Source organism: Haliaeetus albicilla, chromosome 1, assembly GCF_947461875.1.
Source record: "Haliaeetus albicilla chromosome 1, bHalAlb1.1, whole genome shotgun sequence".
NCBI lineage: Eukaryota > Metazoa > Chordata > Aves > Accipitriformes > Accipitridae > Haliaeetus > Haliaeetus albicilla.
This window is the reverse complement of record NC_091483.1, coordinates 4,184,458-4,197,341: the sequence shown is the minus strand read 5'-3', so window position 1 is coordinate 4,197,341 and position 12,884 is coordinate 4,184,458. Positions and strand designations below refer to the sequence as shown.

General features: G+C 37.6%; 1 protein-coding gene across 5 annotated transcripts in view; it reads right to left on the bottom strand.

Annotated features, from left to right (window-relative positions):
• The window catches only part of SEC24D (SEC24 homolog D, COPII coat complex component), a 73,070-nt gene that overhangs the window by 21,784 nt on the left and 38,402 nt on the right, over nt 1-12,884 (bottom strand). For all 5 annotated transcript variants that reach the window (XM_069803404.1, XM_069803231.1, XM_069803310.1 and 2 more), the window contains one exon: nt 283-421. In XM_069803404.1, coding sequence (XP_069659505.1) covers nt 283-421 — 139 coding nt within the window. The remainder of the gene's footprint in view (nt 1-282; nt 422-12,884) is intronic.

The window sequence follows — 12,884 nt, the reverse complement described above, 5'->3', positions numbered from 1 at the left end:
CTATGTTGACATAATATTTTTATATAACGTTTTGATGGTATCAGACTGGACTTCATGACTCAGCATTATTTTTCATGCATTTATTTTTTTAAATCATACTAAACAAATGTTTCTACGTGTTTTTCTGGGGTAGTATTTTTATTATTTGTGAAATAGGTCTAGTTACTGCATCTCACTATTTTCTCATCAAGTCAGCAAGTCAAGAAAATCATTTTAGGGATATAGTTTCTTTTTAGTTTCATGGAATTTGTATGAATCACAGATCAGAGAAACATCACTTACCATCATTTATACAATTGCAAAATCCACACTGGTATCTTCTTCCACCTTCAATAAACTGCATGAAAGGACACATATAAGCTTTGCACCGGTTGCATCGGATTGGTCCAGTCTCACCATGGTTTACAACATAAAGAGGTGTCTAGATGAAGAGGTACATGAAGTTACAAAAAGCAATGCAAACTTGAAACCAGATAAAGTCAGCTAGAAAGCTACTGCTCAGACTTAAGTCTTGTTAGAGATCACCTGATCAAGAGGTTATTCATGGTTCAGCCTTCACCCAGAATCTGCAGTACAGTTGGCTCAACCCCATACATCCCTTGAGGGGCTAAATTTACAAGTTCACAGGCCATACTCTGACATTTATTAGAAAGAGAGTAAGGATTCACACCAAAAGCCTCGAAAGTTTTCAAAGCATTGGAAGTTTAGGGCTCCAGGCTGATTTTCTCCAGCAAAAGGTTTTTACAGCTCACTAAGAGAAATCTGCTGGAGGCAGCTATTTGTCTTCTCTGTCAGACTGAGCTTTTCCTGAAGAAATCTATTGCTGCTCAGCTATTGCAAACCATCTTTCAAACACGTATTAGCTAAGAAAGCTTCAAATATTTTATCCTAAATGCTGACCCCCCAATTCTCCCACATTACATGCTATACTAACGTTTAAATGTGTCAGGTCACCAGCTAGAGCAGATTTAGAAGAAACGCTAATATTTATTGAAAGAAAGTACATACAGCAAACAAATACAGTATCTCAAACACTTGTCAGTTTAATTACACTGCCCATGCTTGCTTATAGCCTCTGCCAAAAACCACTATGGAAGACATTTTCCAGATGCCTCTTTCAGTAATAACTGTGCAGCAATTGAAAGATTCCTGCGATTATACTTAACATTAGAGAAGTCATACATGAAACCACTATAAAAACGGAAGTTTGCTCAAATATTTGTGAAACTGTTTTGTATTCTTCTTTTTTCCTTAGTCCCTTCAATCCCAACTAAAAATCTCTCCACATAAGAATAAGAATAGAAATCCAGAGTTTGGACACATAACAGATCTCTACAAGAAGAAAAATGCTGACAGCCTTTGAATGCTAAAACATTACCACTAGTATATTCTTCTTTTTTTTTTTTTTTTTTTAATTATTCTGTCTCTTCTTATGGCATGGACATATTTCATCTATTATACACTTTATCTTTTATTGGAGCATAAGAGCCTTTGAATACCCAGAAAATCATTCATGTCCTTCTAGCATTCACTGCTTACATCTATTTTATTGTTTCTTTATATTTTACAGAGACTATTTTACTCATTTATTTCTCCAAAGGGTTTAATGCTTTTTGCCAAGGATTTTATACATACGAGTAGATTTTTACTACATGGGTTTTAAGTGCTCCCTCCTACTCCACTGAGATATTATTTTACTTTGTGTTCTTTCTTCTACGAAAATTGAGTTTAACACAAATTAACCAATAATGTCAGCTGGCAAACTACCAGAGTCGTTTTTCAGACATGAAAGCCTTGGCTATAAAACCTGCTCATCAGCCACAATCGCTTAATAAGTTTTAATACTTCTGGGTTTTGCTCATTACTTGGCAATTTTCTGATTACCATTCTGCTGTATTAGTTTAATGAGGCCTGGATCTGGTTTGCAGTTAATATTATTATAGTGTCTGACCTGGTAGAGGGGAAAAAAAATAAGACTGAAACAACTCCTAATGCATTTATACACGTTGATTTAGTAAGTTTAAACCTTGGTTTGACACATTTAATATTATCCAAGAGTAAAGAAAAATTACCCCTAAACGATCATATTTTGAAATACCAAAAACAATCAAAAAATAAATGCCATGAAGTTCAGAGCCTAGGTGTCTACACTCTTACACATACTTACTAAATTACCTTTTTAAAGACAGCAGAAATAAAAATAATGGGGTTTTTTTTCCTTGTCTTTTCATATTTGGAGTGGAAATTTTAGTTTTCCCCTCCCTTTAGGTTTCTTTTTAAAAAATTACTTATTACAAAGTCCTTTTTAAAATGTGGGGTTAGAGCCTCAGTAGCCTAAGGGTTATGTTTGCAAAGATTTACTTACATGCACATTTACCTTTACGCATTAAATGGTTGTCTTGAAGTTACTGAAATTGTGCAGTGCATGAGGTTAAAACATGTACTCAAGTCTTAAGAAAATAATATCCACAGGCAGTGTTCTGTAAACATACACTAGGCTGCATTCATTTTGTCTTGCCCAGAGAAATAAAGGATGAAACACCAATAAAATCATACCACAGAAGCTAGCTATTTTTTCTTCCTAATAAGCTTGCAGAAACTTAAAAAAAATAAAATTAAGGGCGGAAAAAAAATCAATGAAGCAAAACCAACCAAAAATGTATGTGATAGAATTAAGGGTTTTGTCTAACCAAGAAAAATCCTGCAAAAAAGCCTTACGTGTACCTTAATTGATTTATCCATTTGGAATTTTTTTAAATTAAATGGAATTTATATTTTAGTATTTTCTTTAAATGATTTAAAACGTTACATCAATAATAAACACATCTAATAATAAAGCTATCTGTATGATAATTTCAGAATAAGCACTCAGACCAAAAGCGTCAGAAACCCACTTCTTGATGTGAACAACACAGTTGTGAAAGAAACTTTACCTCAATAAAGCTGAAATCTTCTAGGGCATTACAGCACAAGACTAGACATTCTACCCATCAAGAGAAAGTAATTTGGGTATGTAAACTGCTGTTGCATTTCCAACTGTCAAAATAACTTCTGTCAGAGTGAAATAACTTTTTAAAAATAAATAGGTAGATCTCCACAGGAATGTACAAAGATAAATAATACTGTACATGCATTAAAAAGCATAAAATAAAGTTATAAGTTTCAACTAATGAATACATGAAAAAAGGGTCATAAAAAAAGACACGGTACTAAATGGGAAAGCCTTGTTTGATGTGCTCCACTTTCTGTAGATGTCACTGCATACCAGAGGATAAAGCAGAGATCTGTTTATGGTCCCATGGAAGTCAGTGGCAAACTCTCACAGGAGCAGGGGAATAAGATGAAATTTAAAAATGCCTTTTTTCAGTTTTGGTTGGTTGGTTGGTTGTTTTTTTAAACAAATGCAATACTCCTTTTTCTTTTGCCTTTCCACCTATAAAGTATCAGTGTTTTCTTTCTCTCCTCTCTTAAATCTCTACCAATAATAAGTGAATCAAGTTAGATATCTACCATAACTATTTGGACATTTGATATACTTGTAGACTTGTTATGGCCTTACACTTCTCTTTCCCCTCATCTCTTCACAAACCATTGTCCAGTTTGCCTATCTGGACCACCTAATCAAGAATGGAGATGGACCTTACAAAAAAGAACACCTAGGTACTGGTTTTTGGCGTTCCAGCACTATCAAAACATAAATATTTCGCAAAACCAATGACGAAACTAACACTTGGTATCCTAAATCTGAACAGGACACATAAGAGGGATTCCTTTAATGTAAGCCGAAAGAGTAGACAGGCAGAAAGAATCAGTTGTGCTGGGAGGCAGAACATTATAGTTTTAGGTTAAAGCAAAGGAGAATTGGGCAGAAGATATGGGAAATGCTGTAAGACACCTGCATAAACTTTCCCTTCTCTGGAACCTCAGGGTCCCGCTGGAGTGCAAGTCCTTAAAGCCGATCTGATAAACCATAACTTATCCCACTATTAGTCCAAATATAGCTGTGATAGCAAGAGTTTTATTTTGGAAATATTTCAGCAAGAACATCTCTCAGGAGTCAGAACAGTATCACAAAGCAATAGATAGACATTGGTGGCACAGCTCCAAGATGAAATACATCCATAAAGATTTCCAAAGGGACTGTAACCTGCACTTTAAAGTCTGAGAAAGCTAAATTACTATTGCTTGCTATAAAAATGAAGTCCTGACACACTCCTGAGGGTTCCCTGTGATGCCTGCAAAGTATCACTGTATTCATATTGCAGGATGAGGGCCACAGCTGGAAATTATAAGTGTAGGAGTAAGAACTGTGATGAAGCTCAAGATTGTCATGGCACATCTCTGGAAAGGTGTTCTAAAGAGAAAAATCATAGGAGAGAGAGTCTCCGGAGAACAAGAGAGCCATACACAAACACTGAAAAAGCCCAGCCATTTATCACACAACAAAGTAAAATATATACAGGATCTGTTTTCATTGCCAGACTGGCATACGGACTGGGCTGCATGAAAACATTTTGTAGCTGTGCTGCAAGACAAATCTCCATGTGATGGACACCGCGCCTTGTCTTTGCCTTTCCCTACCTACCACAGCCAAAGCAGATTCCTATCTATTGCTTGACATAGACCCTATCAGCACAGTGACAAGTCTACATTAGGAGCTACATTTTTGCCCCAAGTTTGACTCCACCATCGTTTAGGTGCATTTAACACCCCAGCACTGAAACAACAGGAATGCTATCGTATTGAAAAGAGGCCCACACAGCTTGCAAAGTCTGGCTACATCCAAGAGGAATTCTTTCCACGAGTGTGGTTTTCAGTTAGATCAGCGTCTCTATCACACCCTTACTCATCCCCACAAGAAGAGGAACTTGCCACCAGTTCTTCTATATACTTCTGAAGAACATTACCACTGGAAGACATGGAGGGTCACTCTACATAACGTAATATTCTATACTACACCTGACAAGTTGCTGTTTCAACTGCAAATTACCTCAGGGGTAAACAATTCTGAAAGCATGCCCATGAAAGCCCCAGATTTAGGGGATCTAAGATTTCAGGACATGTTTAGATGAGGGCTATTTGTTTCAAAAGGAAGAGTATCTCACAGATTTGGAGAGCTGCACAGATACGTTAACTCCTGATGACTTTCAATAGGACAGTTCCTTAAAATTATACTCCATGATCAGCAGTCCTACAGCAGATAAAATATTTTATACTTCTGATGCACAGCAAACACTAAACATTGTATTTGCATGGCTGATTAACAGAAAAAAGAGAGACACAAAACTGCCAACTGTTCAATCCAGACAGTTCATTAAACAGACAAGCTGTGCAGTTTTAAAGGGCAACAAATTCAAAAAGGCAGTGTTTCTAGAATTATTATTTACACTCACATTGATGCAAGTCTAATTATTAAAATATTCATATGAAAATTTTAAGATATGCTGCATAATACAACTTCCTAATGAACAGAGTAGAAGGCTGTTGGTCAAGTGTGGTACCTCTACCCCAAGTAAACCTTGTGTTCAATGAGTACAGCAAAGAGATGAAGAAAAACTCCTTCAGATAATCAAAGGGAATTTTGACATGTAACACTGATGTTTTAGGAAAAAAAACTAGGTCATGAACAAAACTGTCTCCATTTCCTAGGACTGTTGAAGGGGTTTGTTTTCTTTTGTTATATCATCACAGATTGCTTTTGAGAAAGATTAACCAGTCTACAAATAATCCCTTGGTTTTGAGTTGCTTTACTGATTCGCATTAAAATGTCACGAAAGCATTTCCCTTTGTGATGTTCCTACTGCCTTTTATCAGAAGCCATTCCCTCTGAAGACAGAAATTATTTTGCCTATTCTTGGTTTTTAGATGTTGAACACTATCAGCCTCCTCAGCTGATGACTCAAGCCAATTTGGACTATCTCCTTTGCAGGGTTCACAGCAGGTTCAAGTATTTTCTGTAACACAGTCCTTTTTCATGTGTTTCCTTGTTTGTTTGCATAACTGCAGCATGGCTAAAGCAGCAGCCACGTGATGCAGTATCTCTTGGCTCTATCTGGATTTTTACAGACCACATAAAAATCCAAGAAGCATGTTCAAACCTTCTTGCTCAAAAACCCTCCAGACCCAGGCTGAACATTCACCTGCAAAAAATACCGTGGCATGGTAGCTGAAGATTTCAAGTTGACAATGCACATGGGATATGATCCAGTGTGTAATAAAATAAACAGAAAAATAGTTACTGATTTCAGTGGACCATACCTCAGACTATCCTTGAAATCCTTACTTGGCATTTCCTTCTTAAGTGGAGTATTGCAATTAACTGAATAGAGTTGCCAGCATGAAGACTGTAAATACAGGCTACTCCATTCAACATGAGAAGAAGGATTTTAAGAAGTTTGAGGATGGGGAAAAAAACACAGGTAATAATGATAAAATTTTGATATAAAGAAACACCAAAATTAGCTTACTTCTTTAGAACTTCCATATCATACAGGTGACAGAAAGGCGGGGCAGAGCCAAAAAAAGGAAAAAAGTTTACTATCCATGCTTAACAGAGGCACCAAGAGTTCTCCTGGTCACAATCCCAGACCAGGAATACCAAGCGTTAAACAAGTCAGCGCTCTCCAGCACTTCTCAGCTTTGAAGTGCTGACTGTTATTTGGATGTACAGACATGCTGTATCTCAAGTGAAGGTCAGCAGCCAGGATTAACCGATGATATAAGCAGGAGCGTGAAATTGGATAATCAAGAAACTGTGCTGAACAACAGACTTTCAAAATGTTAGCACTTTAAAACAATCCAATCTCAAGCAAGACCTGCCTCAGTCCAGTCTACGCTCATCCTAGCAAGAGTGGGAGCTGGTGCAGAGGCAGATACACAAGAAGAGAACAAAGGAATGTTTAACAGACAGACAAACTACCCCAGGACATCGTTGTTGTTGTCATGTCATCCACCCTCCCACCCCAACCCCTGTTGCACCCCTGAGGGTGATATGCACACATTAAATCACATGAGAGGACTCAGGTTCATGTCTGTACTAATCTACAACTCCACTTCCTACATATCAGTATCGCAGATGGTCCAGCACTGCAGTCCTTGTCTGACATTTTTAGGCATTATTGTCACAATAGCTGTAAAACCATTGAAACATAAGATAGGCAAGTTTTAGGAAGCTTCTCTACGGAAACAGTGAGTAATAATTACAAGGGAGGTAGTCTAGCTTTACTGATCACAGGAGTTTCACAATAAAATTCAAAGTTTGATTTTCAGTGATTTGTTCTCTGTCTGGCTTGAAATTCATTCAGCTCAGAAAATGAAAGATATTTAGCAATATAATTTACAGAAGTAAATAGAACTCTTAAAGACACCTCATTCAGGCATCACTTTTATTTTTTGCAGATCACTGCAGAAGAGCTCTAGAAGAACTTCAAAATAGCAGACAGAATTTAGGCTCCAAATACTATTACTACTGACTGCTTCTTGACAGGCCCAGTCTCTTACATGTGCTGTATGGTCACATCAATGTTAGTTTACCCTCACATAAAATTTTTCAAGGTTGCTAAATAAATGATAAATCTAAGACCACAGTTTAAAATACAGGCAGAGCCTATAACATACAAAGATAAGGGGCAAACTGGTGTATCAATTCTGGTTTAGAATGTCAAAGACCATTTAATGCAAACACAGCTTTGACCATTTCTAACATGCTCTAGAATATCCTTAGGATAGCCAATCAAGCAACACTCCACATAGTACTCGTGGAACATGCAGATCTAGGTTTAGGGAACAAATATTTAAGTTGTAAATAAATCTAAACATAGCATAGTTATCTCTGAAGCAACAATTGTCCTAGATGAAATTCTGCATCAGAAGTACATTATAAATGTTATTCATGTCTTTGTAGCAAGAATAAAATCAAAACATAACTTCGGATTTCAGGACCATTCTGGCCTGCTGGGCTATCGTCAACTTTAGAGACCAATATGTGGGTTTTTTTTCTTTTTATACATACGCACACACATATATAGGTGGATAGACAGATATGTGTGTGTGTATATATGCGCGCGCGCGCGTGTGTATATGTGTATATACATATATATAAAGTATTTTTCAGCATTTGAGATAAAAGCAATTACTGACTAAGATCATGCATTAAAGTCTGGTGAATGGAGGGCTTCTTTCCTTCTCGAAAACCTGGAGTTGTTTCTCTTTTGTTAGAAGGCATTACTGTGACTTTTTAAACGGACTACTCACTTGCATTCCTGAGAATGTTCTACAATAGGAACTCTCTTGCTCCTATTTTTGCACAGCCAAACATATTAAAGAAACTTTAATTAGAAAAAAAGCATAGACAAGTTTAAGTGTTTTGATTGGAGGTAGATAAAATAGTTCTGCTTACCTGCAGGCCTTCTTGAACAACGTTTATTAGTAAACATGCCTCTAAGGCTAATTTATTTGTTTCCACTGAAATCAGAAAGAACTGGGCGCAGTTAAAGTGTCATGCTACATTCACAAGCCAACTATAGCTAGCCAATTGCCACAGGAGTATGTGAACAAAAAGCAGCACTGAGTATCTTCACCTCTGAAGCAAGGATATTTGGGATGAGTTTAATACCCTTTTTGAAAGTCAAGTTTATTCTACGACGTTAGTTTTGAAGGTCAATAGCAAAACTAGCTGTTACTTTAAAAATACCACATCAGGTAGGAATATTCATACTCTGAGTCTCTCCTCCATGAATACTTTTACTACTATGATAGCTGGGATGCTTCAAGCAGACTCCAGAACCTCCAGACAATAATAATGTATGTATGCAACTACCCTCCTCTCTTTTATTAACACTGAGCTATAGCTGAATGTCACAAGTTAGGGGCTATGCAGAACTGAGTTATGAGCTAAGCAGTCCTGCCAAGGGCACAGACCTGTTCTATTGCTCCTTTACTCTGGGGCTGAGGAGGTAATCTATGCCTCTATTTAGCAAGCATGGATTATCTAATTCTGTTAAACACCACATGAAAAAGCAGCCCTCTCCACCTATTTCCTGTCCTACAAGAAGAGGAACTTCCCTTCCCACAGGATCAATGAAGGGACATTCTGTAAAAGAAGGCTTAGTCTCTCCTATTTTTCTACAGGACAGCATTAGAGCCTGCTATGATTAGGCCCTAGATGTAACCCAGTGCAACGTTTGTTTGGTATTAAAAAAACCCAAAACAAACCACCCAACCACAACCCCCCCCCCCCCAACATCAGCTTTCTATTCAACTTTAAAAAGTACTTTTTGTATCTAATTATACACTTTATGTGGTTGCATCCAAAATACAATACTGCACTAACATGCACAGATAACTAAAATACATATAAACTGAAAATGCATTAACAACTTCAGTTCAAAAAGCAAACCAAACTTTTCCTCCTCAACTTACTAAATACCAGTGTCTTCTGATTCTGTGAAGTTTCCAAGGTAACTGAGTAACATCTCTGACAGCTTAAGGTTAGAGCTTGCACAGTCTTATAATGTTTAATTTACTGCTGTTGCTATGATCAACTTTGGCCAGCACATAAGAGGAGACAAACACCATTTCAGAGTCCGTAGAGGAAAACGCACACACGGAATGGCAGATGCCATTCAAGCAGCTATTTTCAGTTAGAGGTATCTAGCGATAACTAAAGTGATTTTTTACTTGAGTGTCTTTTTGATGGCAAAACAAATTATCAATATTGTTGGCCAGCTAATTAAGTGGATATGAATGTTACTTTTTCTTTCCCTTCTATACGTACTGTTGCTTAGTCAGGTTTTTCTCCTGCCATTACCATTCTGAAGAAAAGACAGTCTCCAACTTATCAGAAACTAATTACAACATCTTTAGAAAGGCATTTTCCCAGTCTAAATTTCAAATTTGTAAAAAATAAATCAGGAACTCTGATTACAATATGAATAAGGTTTATATAAATGTCAACTTTTCAAGTCACTGTCCCCATCTCTTTCAGAATTACCTCCTTACCGTAACAACAATGGTGCGTGGAACAACATACTACAGAAGTATTTTAAAGAGTGCACTTTAAGAGTATTTTAAAATGTACACTAAAAACAAAAAGGCAGAAAAAAACTAAATCAGGAAATTTACTTGAATTAGAAAAAGCTCTGCTGCCAAAGCCTTTGCTAAATTTGGCTCTGAAAGTTCATTCTAGTTACAGAGTGTAGTTACAGCCCAATAGGCTAACAAAAAGTTTTCTCCTAGATTATGAAGTCTTGGGAAGCAATCCAATTCCAAACGCTTTGCTGCCAAACACAGACTAGCACGGGGCATACTCCATAAAGTAAGCCTCATCTAATACAAGATTTATGCACTTCTAAATTAGGCATTGTGAAACCTAGCTTACAGACACTGGCCTCCAGAGCAATGTATAACTTTCTGGGTGAGGCACCTGGAGATGCTTGAGAGTTCTGGGCTCTCTGTACCATGCATGGGTGAGTCAGGCACCCCAGAGGAGCTATGCAAAAACCCCAGACATTAACCTGGCGCTAGCTAGTTGAAAAAAATAAAATAAAATAGCATTGACAGAGCAACAAAGATTGTCAAATACCCATCCTGCTCCATCGTCCAGGCAGACTCAGAACTATAAGACCAGAGTCTCACAGTTCTCTCCCAAATGAAGGCATCAGCAAGGATGCTTTGGAACTTGTTTTTGTTTTAATATCTGGAAAATGGAAGAAATAGTAGTGCTTAGGCTCACACATACCAGTGCGGTATACAGCAATGAGTTTGGGATACAAGTTTATGCTACCTGGACAGTCTCTATATGGATGGATTGTTCCAGATAGCTCGACAATGGATTGGTTGTAAGAATACCAAGACAGTCCTAAGAACAAGGAGGAATGTCTAGTACCATGGCCCCATCCCAAAAGTAACTGGCCTAGCTGTCATCTACAGCATGGTATTGGTGCATATGCTCTCTTTCTGGTCTACTGACCTCCATCTGTGGGAGTTTAAACAGAGGCAACGAACTCTTCTGTACAAACTGGCAAATACCTTGGTGGTCAGCCCCCTTTCCTGAAGGGTGAAAAAGCATTTCAAGGTTGTCAGACTTAGTGTCCTAACTATTACGTTATACCACATGTACAGGGCTTCTACTCTCACTGTGTTTTAGAAAAACATGACAACTAGCATAGATTACTTTGATAGTGTGCCCCAAAGACATTGACAAAATCATTCTCTGCTGGATCTCGGACAACCCAGAGACCAGAACTGCTGAGTGCGCAAAGCAACCTGTCCCGGTTACAATTCAGAGATAACAAAATATTATCTTCTCACTGGTCAACAGCTGCTGTTTTTGCTGTGGAGTACTCATTCAAAAAGAAGGTCTTTTGGTACCTACACTGGAAAGAAGTCCAGTACTGTCAACAGACATGAAGCAATTTTTAATAACCTAGATACAAAGCATCATATGAAGTCTACACAAAGGAAAAAACTCATTAAACATTCAAGAAGTTCTGACATTTCACTTCCACTAGTTGTGAATATCAAGAGAAATCTCACATCAAGTCCCAAGTACATATGGGACTGAGTCCCATTACAAAGTCACAAGCTATCATTGAGAAGGGCAAGACATTTCAAAACAGAAAGCAGGGCAAAACTGTCACCAGTCACTCTTTCAGAATCTTTTCTTCAGAAAGTTTTCTTAAAACTGTCATCTTTCAGTAGTTTCAAAAAGGCTTACTAGTAGTATGGACAATTTTACTGTCTAACTACGCAATTCCTGTCTAAAAAGACTCACAGTGTGAAATTGCTGAACTGTACATAAAACTAATTGCTTACATAAGCTTCGGCGCCCAAAAGGAAAGAAGGCAGCAGTGCAAAAAGAAACTTTACAAAGAACTTCTGGGTGATCCCAGAGCTACAAGCCAGCAAGTCCTGCTTGCACAGAAAGCAAATTGGTAGGTACTACAATGGAGGAGAACATAAAAATACACACAGATAAAGAGGATATACAGAGGAAGAGCTGATGTGGTTCTTGTGGAGGGATGTCATGACATACAGATCTATTGAGTTCTGTCAAGAGTCAGCCACCATGCAGATAAGCATGACCTAGTTGATATAATGTATTCCTTTTGAAAAAAGTCTTTTGATAGAATCCCTCCTCAAAAGCTCTGAAATTAGCTAAGCTCTCATGCAGTATGGGGGAAGGGCCTCCTGTAAATAAGTAACTAAATAAAAGACAGAAATCAAAGGGTAAAATACAAATGATGGCTTTTTACAGTGGGTAGGTGTTATCAGCAAGCACCTCAATGATGTGTTCTGCAGTATGTGCTTTTTAACACAACCCTAACAGAAAGGAGCAGCTGGTAAGATGTTTAGTTGGAATTGTTTCATACTGCCTGCAAATTAAGCACTCCTTGCTCTCCACAAACCAAAGTTCTGCATGAGCACATAACCACTAATAAATGCACGTGTCTATATAAAAATATGCTTCAAACTAAAGCTACAGCCTGCTCACCCTTCTTACTAGCTACAGAATATGGACAGCAGAACCTGAGTCCCCACTGAGCCCAGGGTAGATTGCAAGAGCGTGTGGATTTCCCTAATTCTTCTTATTTATTTAACATTTGAATGACTTATTTAAAACCCAAAGTAGCAGACTTGGGGTCTAAAAGAAAATTCGCACTCTGGTACTTGACTTTGTTCTTGAAAAAGAAAAAATATTTATAACATTGTATCATGTGCTAGTTATTCACCTCACTTAACTTTTAGCTTCTGCTAACCTTACAACTCTACCTAGGAAACCTTACTATCACTCCCTGTAGAAACCATGGCTTTTCAAACAGCTCAGCTGCACTGGTCATCATCAAAGTTCACTATTCTGAAAAGGTTAAATGGCTTTTAGCTCA